At 38.4% G+C, this 18,442-nt stretch overlaps 2 protein-coding genes across 3 annotated transcripts in view; one reads left to right on the forward strand and one right to left on the reverse strand.

The window, feature by feature from the left end:
- FTCDNL1 (formiminotransferase cyclodeaminase N-terminal like) overlaps positions 1-1,923 on the reverse strand; it is a 133,716-nt gene extending 131,793 nt beyond the window's left edge. The window contains exon 1 of one of the 2 annotated variants that reach the window (XM_036744829.1): positions 1,759-1,923. The gene's annotated coding sequence lies outside the window, so the exon portion shown is untranslated. The remainder of the gene's footprint in view (positions 1-1,758) is intronic. The other variant, XM_036744828.1, reaches the window with a different exon arrangement.
- On the forward strand, positions 1,141-17,853 carry C2H2orf69 (chromosome 2 C2orf69 homolog). The gene is made up of 2 exons (XM_036744827.1): positions 1,141-1,703; positions 14,750-17,853. The coding sequence occupies exons 1-2, from the start codon at positions 1,350-1,352 to the stop codon at positions 15,578-15,580; spliced, it is 1,185 nt and encodes a 394-aa protein (XP_036600722.1). The 5' UTR covers positions 1,141-1,349; the 3' UTR covers positions 15,581-17,853.
- Positions 17,854-18,442: the final 589 nt, after the last annotated feature.

Here is an 18,442-nt window from a genome sequence, read left to right on the forward strand (position 1 = left end):
GCAATAACCCTCTTTATGATAGTGCTTCATAAATTTAAATGTGAAGGATGTGGTATTGGCTACCATACAAATGTCAGAAAAAAACCATCTGATTCTTTGTTTAGATTCTAAGAATTGTCACAATTGCAACAATAATCTAAAATTTGTTTAAAAAAAAACAAAACATCTTCATAAATTTTAGCTTCATCTTTCAAGAAAGTCCAAATCAAACCTTTTACAAACTATTTACTATGAAATGGTGGTCCCCATTTTAAGTGGATTCATTTTAGGAAGCCTTTTCCCGTTATATCAATAGTAATCCTCAGATGACTAGGTATCATGTATTGATGGGCTTGCCACAAATTTTTCTCTTGGAGAACCAGAAAGATTTTGAGTCGCAGATTCCGGGCCACTCACTCGAGGGATGTGACCTTGGGACAATCCCCATTACCTAATTTCCACATGCTAAAATGGAGGGCTTAGACGAGGAGATACTCAAGTTCCAGGCATGCTTAGACTCTGACAGACTGGATTTGGGGACACCCACCATTTACCTACAACTGCACGACGTGGCCCACGAGAAGAATGAATTCTGAAATCACTCCGCTGTGAGGGCTGCACATCCCACAAAACCCACGAGTGGGGGGAGTGCATGCTAATCGCTTTTTCTTTCTTGCCCTTTCATAACGTAGCTAAGCTTGCTGGGGTAAAGCAAGCCTCGTCGGCCCTGGAAAGGCCTGGCACTGCCCGGAGCCAGCGCCAACACCAAGGAGCCCGGCTTCCCAACGGAAAGGGCGGGCGCCACCATGGGAGCTCTCCACACACGAAGCGTACGTCGTGGGAACTGCCTCCCTTTGAGGCCCCGAGAACTTTGGAAAGCCTCCCCCGAAAACGTAAGCCGGGGAACACGGCCACAGACCTGAACCGTGCCTCACAATCCCCTCGGGATTGTTGGACAGCTACTATTACGGCTCACCCCGACTAATGCGCATGCGCTGTAACGGCTTCCCCTCCCCGCTTCCTTCCCTTCCCTTCCCCCTCCCAGCCCGGCTGAGAGACTTTCTGACACTTCCGTTTTGAACTGCCCGGCGAGACCCGAACCTGCCAATAACAAACTCCCTTCCCCAAGAAACGCCCCATCCCCGCCTTCCGTTCCCAGTGACCAGACCCCCTAACCCACTCCTCTCAGGCGGCGGGTAGCGCCCTAGACCCCCTTCCTCTTACGCACCCGGGGCGCGCGACGTCGCTCGCTGACGACAGCACTACGCTGCCGCCGCCTCCCGCTCTCCTCACGGGCGGTTGAGGCCGGCGGCAGGTGTAGTGGCTGCGGGGAGGGACCGAGCTGAGCAGCCGCCGCCGGCGGCGGCTTCATGACCCTCCTGCTGTCACTGCCGCCGTCGCTGCCACTGCTGCTGCTGGTCGTGACCAGGGGCACCTGCGCCTTCTTCTCCCAGGCCGGGGTCATGAACGTGTGCAGCAGCAGCAGCGGTGGTCGCGCCACCCCTGCGGTGGGCTACCGCGGCGTGGGGCTGGGCACCCAGTGCCTGCGGCTGCCTTCCGTGCAGGGCGCCGACCCCCAGCGCTGCAACGAGCTGCTCCTGCTGGCGGCGGCGGGGGTCCGCGAGCAGGAGAACCCTCCGGGTAGCCCTGGAGAGAAGGCGAAGCCCGAGACGTCGGCGGCAGCCCCCCAGCATCACGTCCTCTACTTCCCCGGAGACGTGCAGGTAGGTGGCGACCCCGCCCCCTCACTCCCCGTGCCTTTCTCCCGGAATGCTTTACCTGGGTGGTCTCTGGGACACGCGTGAAGGGCCCTCGGCCTGCTCCTCCCCCTCCCACTCGCCCGCCCGCGGGGGGCTGCAGGCGCTCTGAGGTCCCGCCCCCAGGAGGTGCCCCGGCAGCCCGGGGTTCCCGACTTCTGAGTGGCCGGTTAGGGCCGTGGGAGGAGGGAGTGTGCTCGAGTTAACCTGGTGTGTAGTGTTGTAGAAAAGGCTGCCGGACCCTGGGGCTCTGAGCCAGCCAATGGTCTCTGTGACCCAAGGGACAGTGCTGGGGGTGGAGAGAGGAAGTCGAGCGTGTCGTGGTAGTTTGAGGCGCACCCAAGGTCTGAACCCTTAATTTTATTAAGTAACATTTTAATTGATTTTAAGAAGGTGACAGGGTGCTTGGAAGTTTGGTTATCTGGTGAAAGTCTATCGGACTGCTCCTCTCCGTTTCCTTTGCTGAAAGCCCCTTCAGATATCGCCTTCTAACCTTAGGTGTCCCCCAGGGTTCTGTCCTGGGGCCTCTCATTAGCTCCCATAGATTTAATTATAATGTCCATACTAACGAATCTCAAATCTACCTATCTTGCCCCAGACCTCCAGCCTCTCTCGGAGTTCCCATTTGCCTTTCAACATCGTCCAGTAGACACCCAGTCTTAAACTTAAACATGGCCAAAACGGAACTCATCTTTCCCCCTAAACATCCCACCTCCAAACTTCCCTATTACACTTTCTCAGGCATCACCATTCTCCCAGCCCCCCAGGCTGGCAATGCACATGTCATCCTCAGCTCTTCATTGTCTCTCACTTTCATTATCCAGTCTGTCTATCTCAGCATTTTAACATCTCTCCAATAGCCCCCTTCTTTCCTCTGATACTGCGACCACTCTAGTTGGGAGAGGGGTTGGGAGTAGAGAATAAGCATTTAAATAACACCTACTGTGTGCCATTCACTGTGTTAATATTTTACAAGCCTCATTTGATCCTCACAGCAACCCTAGGAGATAGGTACTTTTATCCCCATTTTACAGTTGAGGAAACTGAGGCAGAGAGAAGTTAAGTGGCTTGCCCAAGGCCCGTTGGTTGTTGTCCTTCATGCTTGAAGAAGGCCAAAATGACATCACTATGTTGGGGTCAAGGTACATTGTCACTGATTGTGGCTAATCAGACCAATATAAACTTGGAAGGCTCTATCACAGGTGGGCCCAAATAGTCCATATGAACATTTGGAATGGAAATGCCCAGGGTCACACAGCTAACAAGTGTCTGAGGCTGTATTTGAACTCAGGTCTTCTTGACTTCCAGACTGATTCAGGGCCTCTTCACCTCATGCATGGGACTATTGTAATAACCTAATGATGGAACTGCCTGCTTCACATCTCTTCCCCAATACAATCCATCCTCCAAAGTGGTTTTCCTAAAGCAGATTTCACCGTGTCACCCTTCCCCCCTGCCCAGTAAACTCTGTTGTTTCCCTATCCTTCCAGAATCAAATTCAAAATCTTCTGTTTGGTAATCAAAGCTCTCCATAACCTAGCATCCCCCTCCAATTCCTACTGTTTCTTGGGCTTCTTACACCTTATTTTTCTCCTCTGTCCAGTTGCACTGGCCTCTTTGGTGTTCCACCAACAAGGCACTTGTCTTGTCTCTTCAGGCATTCTCTCTGGCTGTCCCCCATACCTGGAATGCTCTCCCGTATCAATTCTGCCTCCTGGCTTCCTTCCCCCAACTAAAAATCCCATCTTCTACATGAAGCCTTTCCCATGTCTTAATTCTATTGTCTTTCTTCTTTTAATTATGTCATATCTACCCTGGACATAGCTTGTTGGTATATATTTGTTTGCTTTGTTATCTCACCCCATTAGATTATGAGCTCCTTGAAGGTGGGTACTATCTTTTGCTTCTTTTATATCCCCAGTGCTTAGCACAGTGCCTGTAGGCATTTAATAAATACTTAGTGACTAACAACAAAAGTTAGTTTAATATAATTTAATTTAATTTAATTAATAATTTAATTTAATTAATTAATTTAATTTAATTTAATATAGTTTAATATAAACAGTATACTTTTGAGGAAAGTATGTTCTGGAAAGTATACAGTAATATAGAGTTATTCAACAAATAATTTGTGCATTGAGCCCAGTATAGCACCGCACAACCTCAAAGTTGGAAAGGAACTGAACTTATACCTGAAGAAGAAATCTTTATAGTATATCTAACAAGGGACCATCTAACCTTTGAAGACCTCTCATAAAGGGGAACTCACTCCTTCCCCCATTTCACTTCTTTGTTGTTGTTGTTGTTCAGTCGTTTTTCAGTGTCCAGCTCTTTATGACTCCATTTGGAATTTTCTTGGCAAAGATAATAGAGTGGTTTGCCATTTTGGCACTCCACCCACTCACTGCACCACCCAGCTGCCCATTTCACTTTTGGATAGTTCTAATTGTTTGGGAATTTTTCTTTATATCAAGCCTAAACCAGTCTCTCAGCAGCTTTCACCCTGTTGCTCACAGTTCTGCCCTCAGAGACCAAGAAGAAGTCTAATCCTATTTCCACACAATAGCCCTTCAGATAATTGAAAATAGCTATTATGTCCCTGTCCAGTTTTTGAGGCCACTCTCCTCCTCCTGTCTCTCCCCCACCCATCCCCCAGTTTTCTCTAGGCTAAAAGTCTTCACTTTCAACTAATCCTCATTATGTCATAATTTTCTGACCCTTTACCACATGGTTACCTTTCTCTGGAAAATCTCCAGTTTAACATCCTTCCTACATTGTGTCATCCAAAACTGAAAACAGTGATCCAGATGTAATCTGACCAGGGTAGAGTACAGTAGCTGGCCTCTCACCTCTCATCTTGGACATTATACCTCTCATTTTAATTTAAAATTATGCTGCTTTTTTGTTTATACTGTTGATTCATATTCAAACTGAAATCCACTAAAACATTTATATCTTTTTCAGATGAATGGCTTTCTAGACATGGTTTTTCCATTTAGTACTTGTAAGGTTAATTTTATTCACATTAAATTTCCTGATACTGTATTTAGTACATAAAAATATTTTAATATCTCAAGCTAAATTTTATTTGAGTCTGTATTGAAGATGAGTTATGATAATTCTTGCTGAGAGCTATTATAATAAACAAAGAAAATGGGTTAATAATTTATGGTAACAAAATGTACAGATCATTTTTAATGTTAAAATAATTGGATAACTCAGTTTTCATTATTGTCTTGTAGACTTTTTGTCTAAAAATTATTAAAAGCTCACAAGTTAGTACCAGAAAGAATTGTAAAAATGAATAAAATAGAACTATTCAGAGTCTTTAAAAATCACTTGGTTCGTATCAAATAATCATAGAATATTAGAGGTAGAAGGAACTTTAGAAGTGATCCAGTTCAACTTCATACCCAGTGCAAATCCTCATCCACATTTCTGCTCAAACTCTTACCGTGATTCAACTTACATTTATTAAATGCCTGTATTCTTGGCCACTTAAAAGAAGCTCATTTCATTTTAAAAATTCTTACTCCTTATTTCTGTCAAGGGCACCAGCATCTCTCCTATTACCCAGGTTTACATCTGTGATGTCATCATTAATTTCTCACACTCACCCTATAAATCCAATTAGTTGCTAAACCCCTTATCCCTTCTACCTCCCTAACTTCTCTTGCATCCATCCCAGTCTCTTCACACAGCTACCACTCTAGTTTAGATGCTTATCCCCTCTTAATTGCAGTATTACCATAGCTTCCTGATCTGTATCCCTGCCTCAGGTCTCTCTCTTTATGCCAATTTATCCTGCACAAAGTTACCAAGGTGATTTTTCTAAAGCTCCAGTCTGACTACCTTACTCCATTACTTAGTTAACTCCAGCAGCATTCTCTTACCTCTAAGATCAAATATAAACTATTTTGTTTGGCACTAAAACCCCAACTCTACCTGACAGGCTAACTCTAACTTAACTTTCCAGCCTTTTTACATATAACTCCTCTTATTACATACAACAAAATTACATATTGATCCAGCCAGACTGACCTTACTGTTCCTCTTGTGGCACCCCATTGCCCATTTCAGTGCCCTTGCCCTCATTGTCCCCCATGCCATCTTTTTGAATTTACAGTTTTTTTCACTTATCACTTTCTATATGAGGTCTTTTCCTGATATTCCAGCTGCTAGTGATTTCCCACCCCGCATCCCCATCAGTTATCTGTTTGGTATCAATTTTGTGTGTGTGTGTGTAATATGTATGTATATATGTATTTACATACTTACATACACGCATACATATAATGTCATCTTCCAATTCAATCGTAAATTCAAGGGCAGGAAATGTTTAACTTTTGTTTTTGTATCCCTAGCACCTGGCACACAGTAGGTATTCAGTAAATGCTTGTTGTTTGATTGTTGACTTATCTTCAGTTGGAATCAACCTCCCTGTAAAATCTACTGACAAGAAATTGGCTGCCCTATTGGTAATAAATTTAAAAATCTACTCTTATCTCATATATGATGGTTTCTCAATTTGGGGTAGGGAGAGTTTTGCCTGTATATTTTTCACTTTGCTCAGCGGTTTCTCTCCAGATTTTTACACTTATAGGCCACTAGGTATTATAAGTGGCCCCCATTGCCTTCAGCAATTGATATCCAGCTTATCTGTCCATAATTAGTTAAGGTGGGTGACTTGAAAAGAAGGTGTAATTTGGGGTTAAGGGTAAGCTTGTAACAAGACTAGCAAAGAAAACTTTGCTTTATTACATCCAAGTTGGCATGGTACCTTAAGTGTTGGGATGGGTCTTTAATGAACTCTAATATTGCTGCCGCACACAGTTGGAAAGGAAATGACAGGAGTTAAAGCAAACTTGCCAACTTTTGCTGCAGCTCTAATAGCTGCAGAAGGTCCTGAACAGGCCTAAGTGCTGGACAAAATGGCAAAAATAAAACAGTCACATATTGGCAAAGACAATATGTACATACACATATATCTATATACATACATATTATATGCATCACACATACATATACATGTATTATACTTATATAAATATCTATTATACATATATGTACATGAAAACTAAACACAAGGTAATGGGGGGTAGTGCGTGTCCTAGTTTTGTATAACCATGAAAAAGTCACTTGACCTTTCCGAGTCTTAGTTTTCTCATCTATAAAATGGGTATACTACCAGCATGATTTACCTCACAGGGTTGTTTTTAGCCACAAAGTACTATATTGTAAGCCAAACAGGCATAAAGCTGTGATACTGCCTAGAGGCTGCTAGGTGTCACAGTGGATAAAGTTCTAGACCTAGAATTAGGAAGACCTGAGTTCAAATTCAGTCTCAGATACTTACTAGCTCTGTGACAAAGAGAAAGTCACCTAATCTTTGTTTGTCTCTATTTCCTGTCCTGTAAAATGAGGATGATAATAGCACTTGCTAATAGCACTTATCTCCCAGGGTTGGTCAAATAAGATAATGTTTGTAAGGTGCTTAGAGTAATACCTATAAGCGCTTAATAAATGCTTATTCCTTTCCCATATGACATTGGTCACAAATTGTACTTTTTCTTTTTTCTGTTAATGTACAACTAGCTTCCTTCAAGAGTACTAGAACAGGTGCCATACGTTTGGGCATCACCCAATAACAAGGTCTGGTCACTATATCCATGTTGCCAGATGAGTGCAGATGATTTTATCTTTGTTAATCTAGAGTAATTCCTCATGTATGTATGAGTGTGTCCAAGCCCTCCAAAAATTAACTGGTCAGAGCAAGAATATTCATGCAAAACGCTGGTTATGAGTTCTGAAAGAACTTATTACTGGTAAAGCTGATAAATCTGCTAATTAGGAATTTTTGCCTTAAGGGCAATATCAAAAGTCCCCTTAAGCTCTGGAAGGAAGCTATCTACATGGTCCGATGGAAGCTATTCAGCCAGGTATAGAGTGGCCAAAAACGACTTAACAAGCAAGTACTTGATCCTTCTTGCCTGAACAAAGGGCAGGAATTTTAGAGTATGAGCCAAGCTCAATTGTTAAACATTATGGAGAAAGATAGTTAAAAAAAAAAAAGCCTCACAACACTGAAATCAATAAAGGGGAAAATGAGTCTGCAGAAAAGTTGGTGTGAAATCCAGATAATAGGATCCTAAAAGTATTTTAGGATGAAGCTGCCGGGAGAACACAAATAGACATAATAATGTACTGGATTTGCCAATGTTTTTGTATTTGTTATCATTGATGAATGAGGAAACACTACATTGGGACTCTTAATACCTCATCACCTGATATTATATATGAAGAATTGAAAATAACACTCAATGAAATCAAACTGGGAAGCATGGCTGGATCAGACCAAACATATAGAGAAAAAAATGCATACAGGATGGGATCCTAGTTTTGAAGGTACCTAGATAAGTTTTTCAAGTTTTCTCACAAAGAGAACATTATCAAAGAAATAGCAGGAAAAAAGCATAGCTCAAATTATTTCCCCTCAAAATTCATTGAATCAACTACCAGCCCTATACATTTACTTTCTTAATGCTAAAAACTATTTGAGAATGCTCTGTATACATGTTGATGGTATCATCAAAGAAATTGAGAAAGAAACTTTTAAATAGGCTTTTGTAGCTTAGTTCAGTGCCTGGCACATAGTAGGCGCTTATTATGTGTTTATTATTGACTATTTTCTACAGTGGTCTTCATATTTATATAATTGAGTAAAAAAAGTGGAGAACATGAGATCTTTTTTCTTAGATTATCAATTTTATGTTTTTAATCATATGTTTTCCAATAAACAGAAATCTATCTTTCTCTTCTTTTCACCTTCTCCTTCCACTGAAAAGGAAAAAAAAAACAACAACAAAAGCCCTTTAACAAATATGCATAACCAAGCAAAACAAATTAGCCATATCCAAAAATATGTCAGTCTGCCCCTTACACCATCACTTTTCTGGAAATGGGTAGCATGCTTTCATCATAGATCCTTTGGAATCATGGCTGGTCATTGTATTGATCAGAATTCTTAGTCTTTCAAAGTTGAGAACATAAGATCTTACAATGTTTATTGTTTGATTGCAAAAAGCATTTGACTTTTTAAACATTTTTTACTTATTTAATTTTTAATTCATGGGATAAAATAAGCATTTCTATAACATAGTGTAACAAAAAAAAGATGATTGCACATAAAACTGCAAATTATTATGTACAACTTGCTAATCCTTTTAAATATATAATAAAGTTATCATGTAAACTAAATTCCCTTTTTTCTTTTTTCTTCCCTCCTCTTCTCTCCACTCTCGAGATAGCTACCATTAGACACAAATATGTGTGTATATGCAAAATCATTCTATACACACTTCTATTTATCAGTTCTTTTTCTGGATACAGGTAGCATCTTCCTTCATATGTCCTTTGTAGAAGGAAAGAAGAAGCCCTAATGTAATGAAAATAGCACTGGGCTTAAGAGATAAAAGTTCTGATGTCAAGTCTGCCATTTACTAGTTGTAGGATCTTGGACAAGTCACAAAATAACAATGTCCTGCTAGGAAGTGAGCACAGAAGTCATCCAGGCCAACCCACACCTGAATAGAAGTCCCTCACAATGATCCCAAATGATCATCCAGCCTCTTCATGAAGACCTCCAGTGATGAAGAACCACCTCCCAAGATGGCCAGTTTCACTTTTGAACAAATCCTAATTGTTAGGAGGTTTTTCTGAAAGTGAAATCTGCCTCTTTTGCAACCTCTACCCATCATTCCTAATTCTGCTCTTTGTGGTGAGGCAGACAAGTCTAATATCTCTCTCATGTGGCAGTCTTTCCAGTGCTTAATCAAAGAGACATCCTATTGTCCCTTTGGCTCTTCCTCTCTCCAGACTAAATATGTACAATTTGTTCAACCAACATTTGTTTGGCATGATGGCCAACCTTCTCCCATCCTGGTCACTCTACCCTTGATGTTCTCTAATTAATGTGATTCCTAAAACAGGATAGATACCCAGAACTGAACCCAGAATCTCACATATAGAATTACCAGAGCCAAGGGCAGTTGGGCTGTCACCTCCTTTGCCTTGGACAATATGTTGACGAGTGTTAGCTCTGGAGGCTGCCATGTCGCACTGTTGATTCATATTGAGTTTAAATTCAGCTAAAATCTCCCAGTTCTTTTTCATATGACCTTGCAATGCCTGCTGTAATTGTGCCATTGATTTTTTTTTTGAGCCCAAGTATAGAGTCTAAATGCAGTTTTAAGCTTTAATTGCTATGATAATATAATAATTTAATAGCTTAATAATTAATACTTAATAACTATTAAAGCTTTAAGCTGCACTAAGACTTTTGGGACATCTTACATAGGATATCATTTATCTTTAATACATTTTGTCTTACTAGTCATATATAAGTAATTTAAACTCTGAGACTTAATTTTCTTATCCATAATATGATTTGGTGTTAATAACAGGCCTTATCTATGCATCATGTGAGGAATTTTAAGACTATCAAATGGCACCAAGTTTTTTGTATACTGTAAAGTACAATACAATTCTAAGAGGCATTAATACTATTTCTACTATTAATAGTTTTAAAAATATATTGCTAGTTTAAAAATATATATCACTAGCCTCTTGTATTTGCTGTTAAAAATTGCCAAGGGATGGAAGACTGAGTAAATTTTTTATTCTGTCCACCTTTAGTGACCCTGCCCTCCTTCTGCTACACCTCACCAATGGATTGCTTGTCTTTATCACCCTTTGACCCCTCTTTCCAGCAAATTCCTGTTGCTCTCCTACTGCTCATATATAATTAAACCAGGATGAAGGAATCCATTGTGTATCATCAGCAAAGACATTGCTCAACTGTGTTGTTTTGGTGGAAGAGTTGTTGATCAATATCATTCTAAAGCCCTCTTCCCTTCCCTCTCTACTTTCACTTATTCCATAGAATCCTAAATTAGGAGATTCCAGGAAGGAGGCTTTCCTCAACACTTGAACTTTTGCACTTTAAACTGTGGACTGCCTGGGACAGACAACCGGGTGCACTTATTTAACGAATTGATGAACTGTCATCAGATGGGGTTGTGCATTTGTGTGGGTTGGTGAGTAGGAAGGCTAAAGGAAAAACAGATTCTCTTTGTCTCCAAAAGAACCTTTCAATACTGCCAAACAGTTACTGAACAATCTGTTGGTTCTCAGAGGTACTGATCCCTTTTGGCAGCATTTGACTCTTAAAGTGAGTACAGCTTCAGTCACCAAAAAGGTGTCTCCCATGCTTATATTCAAGTCAATGAGATAGTTTGATAGATGCAACCGCAGAGACAGTTTTGTTTAGTGACTCTTGGATTATCAATACCAACTGAAATATAAAACAAAGGTGAAGACTCCCCCAAGGTGTTCATCACTGTCATTTAGGATGTCCTGTGCAGTGCAAATGGAAGAGAGATTCCCTATACATGATAAGGTACTCCAAATGCTCCTGTTTGCAGGTGACATTGTGGTGTGTTCGTCAAACCCCAGAATACTACAGGATCTCAATGTCCACTTAACAGATATTGACTCACCACATAGAAAAAACCAAGTGGATGAAGAATACTTGGTCAGATTATGAGTAGCCCATTTTGTCCTTCAGGATATCTATGGTAGACACTACATATGGATGATGAACTGGGCCCAGTATTGAAGAGGCTCAAGAGTGGGCTGAACTGCATTTAGAAAATTATGCAGTGCTTTGATTGTTCCCTTACACAAAAACTTGACTTCTTAATACGAATAATTTTTCAGTGATTCTATTTTGCTATGAATCATGTATAACCGTCAGAATTTCAGGTGACACAAAGAGAATATTGTGTAGTAGGCATAAGTTAGCTACAATAAATTACCAATACTTATGCAACACTAGAGAGATAAGAGGTTATCACTGGAGAGATAACATGCATGATAAAAGGTCTTGAGCTAGTCATGGCACAAGATCACAGAGACAATAAAAATATCAAAATACCTAGCCAAAGACCGTTGGCAAATTGGGTAGATCATCTGTGGAAGATATATGGGAGTAAATAAATGAGAATTTCTCTAATGGCATAAGGCATGGATGAGTTAAGATCTGCATCAGTAGAGGGAGAATCTATATTAATGAAATCATGTTATCTTTCAAAAGCAAAGTATAAGTGAATCTGGCTCAGTGATACTAAGATAGGATACCACAAAAGATATCTTGGTCTAGTTCATAGGAAATGCCAATAGGTGGAGGTCCATGAACAATCGAGAAAGACCTATTTGGCAAATAAGCCTGACCAATTCCTTGTGCTGTCTGTGGCCGCCCTAGATTAAAGAATTCTCCTTAAGCCAAGTTGCTGATGGTCTTTATTGCTTGATAGATCCTCAGGAATTTGAAAAATAGTCATCACAGCTTATGAATTCTGGAGACAGTTCTGAGCATCTTGCAGAAAATAACCTCAGTCATTATTTTCAGGCAGTCTATTTTGGGATTGAGATAGTATCATGGTTTACCCCAGGCAAGGCAAAAAAACCGCTGGAAATTAGGAAGACATCCATGCTTGGGAAGGGCTTAGTGGTAGTGCAGGGATATGGGGGCAGGTATGGTTGAAAGAGATAAGCAAGGATAATCAAAAAAACTGGGATGGTATTGGTAGGTTTGCAGAACATCCAAGTCAAAGTTGCTGAGAGGAGCTTATAGAGAGGGAGAGCTTGGTGTTAGTAGAGGCCGAGAAGACAATACCAGATAAGGCAGGAGAGAGAAAATTTCAGTTCTTTAGTAATGTCATGTTGTGTTTTTGGTCCTTGGTCCCTAGTCATGATTATTGTCATTTGCCATGTTTCCTCTTTAGACTGTAGTTAAGCTGTGAGTTAATATATAGGTACATAACTGGATTTTTGTTAGACCTCTTACTGTCAGAATCAGTCCATGTATTATAGGATCATTGACCTAGAGCTGGAAAGGACCTGAGTCCTTCATTTTACTTACAAGGAAACTGAAGTAGAGGTAATAAATACTAGGGGCAGTACTTGAATCCCAATTCCCTATCTTAAAACTCCATCAATGCAGATTGTAATTTTTCTGTTTTCAGATTCTTTCTCTCCTGACACCTTGACAATACATCTAGTACCCTCTTCCTCTGGAAAAGCATTTTTTTTTCTGGTCCCTTTCTTGGATCTTAAAAAAATTTTGTCTTGAAATCCTTCAATCTCTCCAATAAACCTGAGTTTAGAGATGCATTTCTCAAGCCTGAGACCATCTTTCATTTATGGTGCAAATAGTTAATGAGTCCCTTAGGCAGAAAGCCAAATGTAGCCTATAACCTGGTAAGTCACTGACAAAGAATTGTAGAGGATAAGAACTAAAAAGGACCCTGAAAACACTTTAGTGTAACATCCTTATTTTACACATGAGGATAATGAAACCTAGAGAGAAGTGACTTTTAGGTTCTGAGTGGCAGAACTAGGACTTGAAATCAGGTCTGTGGTTTTTTCCTACCATACATATTGCCTTCCAGTCCTCTTTGTTCATATCTCCTAGATAAGATTAACTAATGATCTTGACTTTCCCTATAAACTTTTTTTTTTTTTTGCTTACTTGTTAGCCACTGGGCTCCTTGTCTGTTTTCTTGGAATGTTTATTTTTAAATCCGTTTGGATGACCTTTCCAAGTCTTAGTTATTAGCAGTAACGTATTAGCTAGATGTCTTTTTAGCAAACTGCAAACACTAAGACTACTTGAGGCAAATATTCAAGAAAGGCTCATCTCTTTGCCCTCTTGATATGGGCCTACAGGACTCCTAGTTTTTCCCTGCCTTGAAATGACTGCAGCTGTAAACTATCCTAAATAAATGAAGCTTATCTATTCTTAAGACTCATGCTATCAAAGAATTCATCTTTGTATCTGACCTAAGGTTTTATGCTTTGGTGTAAGCATTTCTCTTCTTTTTTTCCAGTTGGGATTAAGGATCATTTTACATATGATATCAGAGAACTCTTTAAGAAAAATATCTAAATTTTAGAGTTGTGTTGTTTGATATAGCACTGGAAAAAAAAAAAGATTAATTCCAGTCTCTGCTATGTTACTAATTTGATCACTGACCTTGGGTAATTAATCTCTCTGGGATTTAGTTTCTTTTTCTATGCAATATAGGAGCAGAATTCTAATTTGTCACTAAGGTAGGTCCTTTTGTGATTTTTATATGCCATTGTAATAAATTTTTAAAAATAACATAGCATTGTCTAATGCTTCTGGATATAAATTTCCACCAAACTAGGGTGTTGTGTTATTTGGGAAGGGACTTTCTCTTAGTTATCCCATGTTGATTTGATATTGAGCCTATAGTTTAACCATTAGAAAAGGGTAGAGCTACCTGCTTTCTTGGTAAATCATCTGCTCTTTCACATGTTTAATCCTTTTAAAATCTAGGAGCCAAATTTTTCAGTTTAATTATTGTATTTTACATTTCTGTTCAGAGAATGGAGTAATAGGTAAAAATCAAACACTTATTAAGCACCTACTCTTATGAAAAATAAAAAACTAGTACATTAGCTCTGAAAATAGCACCGCATATATCAAACTTTATATTGTTAGATACAGAGCAACCCAAGTAGTTGTATTCAATTGTTATTATAGTCAACAATATGGCAGCTACCATAGGAGAGAATTATTTTAATCCTAATTTGCAAGAGAATTAGTTTATGTCAAAAATGCAGTCAAATAAACTTGTATCTAAAGCAGTACTTACATTTGTATAGTACTTTAAGATTTACAAACCACTAAAACAAAGGAAGTTGAATGCATATATAATATATGTACAGTTTATTAGCACCCAAATATTTCTATTTGGAGCAAACCAATCAACCTCCATTTTCCACTTAGCAATCCAGAATCCTAAAGTGTTCCCTCCATTGCCCTATAAAAAAGAACAATAAAAGGTGAAAGCAATTTTAGGACAATATTTATGCGTTTATCTCTCTCCGTTTGTAACAATGATTTGGTGATGTTTCTTCTCTTTCAGAACTATCGTGAAATTATGGCACGTCATCCTGAGAATTATCAGTGGGAAAACTGGAGTCTAGAAAATGTTGCTTTCCTTCTAGCGCACCACTTCACCAATAGTTATATTTGGGTAGTAAAGAGCTCCCGAATGCATTTGCACAAGTTCAGCTGTTATGACAATTTTGTGAAGAGCAACATGTTTGGTGCCCCAGATCACAGCATTGAGTTTGGAGCTTTTAAACATCTTTATTCATTATTAGTTAATGCATTCACCCTTACGCAAAACATTGTCTTGTCAAAGAAGAAAAGGTATGGCTTAAAAAAGGAGGCAAAGACTTCTAGCTACTGTAGAGCAAATTCATCTCATGCTTCAAATGGCTGCCAGGGGGAGAGAGAGAGAAAATATGAACAATATGATGACTTTGAGACCAACTTTAATCCACCGTCGTTTAAAGATGCATCCTTTACTTTGATTGGATTCAGTAAAGGATGTGTTGTTTTGAACCAACTGCTTTTTGAGCTGAAAGAAGCCCAGAAAGATAAGAACATAAACAACTTCATCAAAAACATCAGAACAATGTACTGGCTGGATGGCGGTCACTCTGGAGGAAGCCATACTTGGGTTACTTACCCCGAAGTGTTGCAAGAATTTGCAAAGACAGGGATTACAGTTCACACTCATGTTACTCCTTACCAAGTAAATGACCCCATGAGGTCTTGGATTGGAAAGGAGCACAAGAAATTTGTACAGATCCTCGAGGACTTTGGCATGCAGGTGACTAGCCAGATTCACTTTGAGCAGGAACCTCCTTCCATAGAAAATCACTTCAGGGTTCATGAAGTATTTTGAAACTTGAAGTTTGCCACTTTACTATATTCAGTTAAAGAACAAAAACACTTGTGAAATCAAGTGACAAGAAACAACATTCAACAGACACCTTGTATTGTTAGTTTGGGCGAAATAGAAGCATAGTTACTAAAAATTGGCATGAAGCACTGATGGTATTCCTTGAAAGTGAATTCCAGCGATTCTTAGTCTGAATTGAGTTAGAATTACAAGTCTTTATGATATCAGTGTGGTTCTTGCTAATCCTATGGTGTGATCCTTGAAATTAGTGAAAAAGTTATAATTGTTGTCTTTCAAAGGCACATATATGATCGATTTAAACTATAAAATTATTATTGATATTTAAATAATTGGAGATTTTGAATAATATTTACTTCTAACCTTAATCTTGGTAAAAATAAAGAAACAGTAACTATTTTAGCACCCTGAAAATTTTAAGATTTAATTTCATTATACACTTGGGTGGAAAAATTTCCTTTGTCTTATTCTTTAGTAGAGGCAAAGATTTGATATTTTCTGTTGTTTGGGAGTAACTACCAATTTGTGCCTCATTCTTATCTCCACAGAAGAGACATTTATATAGTCTTACTGATTCATCTTGCAACATCTGTCACTGAATAGTCTTTTCTTTAAGGTCTTATAAAAATATTAGACAACTATGCTTTATATATAAAATGACCAATAATCTTTTTAGAGTACAATTGGCCATTAAGTTTTAACATTCCATCTTAACTTTATAGTCTGATTTTTAACTGAATGCTTTTTGACTAGACAATACTTTAATTCATTTTGGTCAGAAATTTTTGGGAAATTGGTCTAAAGAAGAATTACATATCTTGTGTTAGTTAACATGTACTGTGGTCAGATTTAAACATTTCATTTCATGAATCTTACGAGAAAGATCAACATGGGTGGTAAAAAACAAACTAAAAAGTAAAATCATTGCTCCATTTATTACTCTCCCCAAAAGAAGACAATTCTACAGTTCTGAATTGCTTGTTTCTTTCCAGAAGAGTGATCTGCCTGCCAAAAGGAAACAGCTCTCTTTGGCCAAAATGCAGAATTGCTGCAGAAACAAGTTATAAAGGAAAGTTTAAAGACACAAAATTTAATTTTGGCTCAAAAATTGAATTTGGTTAACACTGCTGCATAACTTAGGTGAAGACCTCTTCTGCTATTTTGTTCCTTGACCTAAATAAATATGTTTTGAGGAACCAGGATGTAATTATCAATGAAAAGCAGTTGTTTGATGAAGACAAAGAGATTTTTTATCCATCTATCAAAATGGATTTTACTTGTCACAATAATTAGCCTTTAAGTAGTTGTGAAGTAAACCTAAGTGATATTTAACTCACTCTCGTGATTTGAAAAAAGAAATATAGGAGAAGTAAAATAATAATGAGCCAACAGACAATATTGGTGTTTACTCACTGAAAACTTACAAAAGAATATAGGATAAATATTTCAGGCCAATTAAAATAATTTCACAGGAATACCCTGTTTAGTATTATCTTTCCACAGTACCTTTTAAAAAAATTTTTGCTATTGAAACATTCCAGATATTCAGAACTTAATGGGAAATGGGATCACTGTCTAAATATTCCCTGAAAAGAAACTGCTTAAGCAGAAACATCCTATTTTGTTTTACCACTTAGTTCTGCATAGAAATACCATTTATAACTTACTCTTGGATCTTTTTACGGGGGAGAAAAAATAGTGTTGTTGCCTAGACTTTCTTTAAATAACTAGTTTCTTTTGAGACCAAAAATTCCTACCAACTCCCACCCTCCTCACCAACCCACTGCTAACCTTAAAAAAAGAAAAAACACCTTGAAGCAAAGTAGTTGATAAAATGGGTTGTACAGTTACCACAAATTGCCTAACTGTAATACCTGTTTTAATTCCCAGATTCATATGTGAATTTGTACTAAGTTATCTTACATATGTGCATGGACTAATGAATGAAAGAGGAGGATTTACTTTGCATTGAGATTGAAATGAGGTTTGGAAGGAAAAGTTCGTGGGAGAGTGTTTTTCTACATATCTTTTAATATTGTGATTATAAATAAACATCTCAAGTACTTTATGTATTAGTGCTAATGTGAATGATACATTGTAAACTTAAAAATGCCCTTTTGGAGCTCTTCAGGTTAGATACTCTGTGGAAATCAAGAAAATTAATGGTCAGACTCTTGGAACTACTATTATATCAAAGCGTTATTTTTTCCTGTGCTGGAAATAAATTTCTCCCGAATAGTGTTTAATTTTTCAAGAAATTGGCCTGTGTTTCAGTTATTATTAGTACTTTAAAGCAAGTTTTTCTTTTTTGTGTCAAAAGGTTTTGTTTTTTTACTTTCCTAATTGTAATAATATGTACTTTTGAATTGTGTCTTGTGTCACAAATTGAAAAATAGACATGAAGACAATGTGAAAGGTTGATCCCACCACAGCATTAATGTATAATTGTGTTAAAATGAGTAATTGATAGATTGTTTTTGAGTATGCTCTACATATAAATAAGGAGTTGATGAATATTGAAATGTTTGAGCAGAAGCTGCTAACGCGCCGATTAGGTTTGAATATGTGAAAGATTAAATTTTCATCTTTCTTGATTAAACTGTATTTGTCTAAATTCACTTTAAACATTAATTACAAAAATAAGCTATGTAGTCTTATACAAGAGCAAATTTTTCTGTTTTGAATTGCTTCACAGAATTTAGCATTTTTTTTTTTCGTTTTGAAGCATTTGATTTTCTAGTGTGGGCTAGATCTCATAATGAATTTAGTATTACTCTCAGACTGGGTAATTTTTAGAGTTCTGTGAATTGTTTCAGTTCTTCTGCAACATTGTTTACCAAAATGTTT

The sequence above is a fragment of the Trichosurus vulpecula genome, chromosome 2 (assembly GCF_011100635.1).
Source record: "Trichosurus vulpecula isolate mTriVul1 chromosome 2, mTriVul1.pri, whole genome shotgun sequence".
Taxonomy (NCBI): Eukaryota; Metazoa; Chordata; class Mammalia; order Diprotodontia; family Phalangeridae; genus Trichosurus; species Trichosurus vulpecula.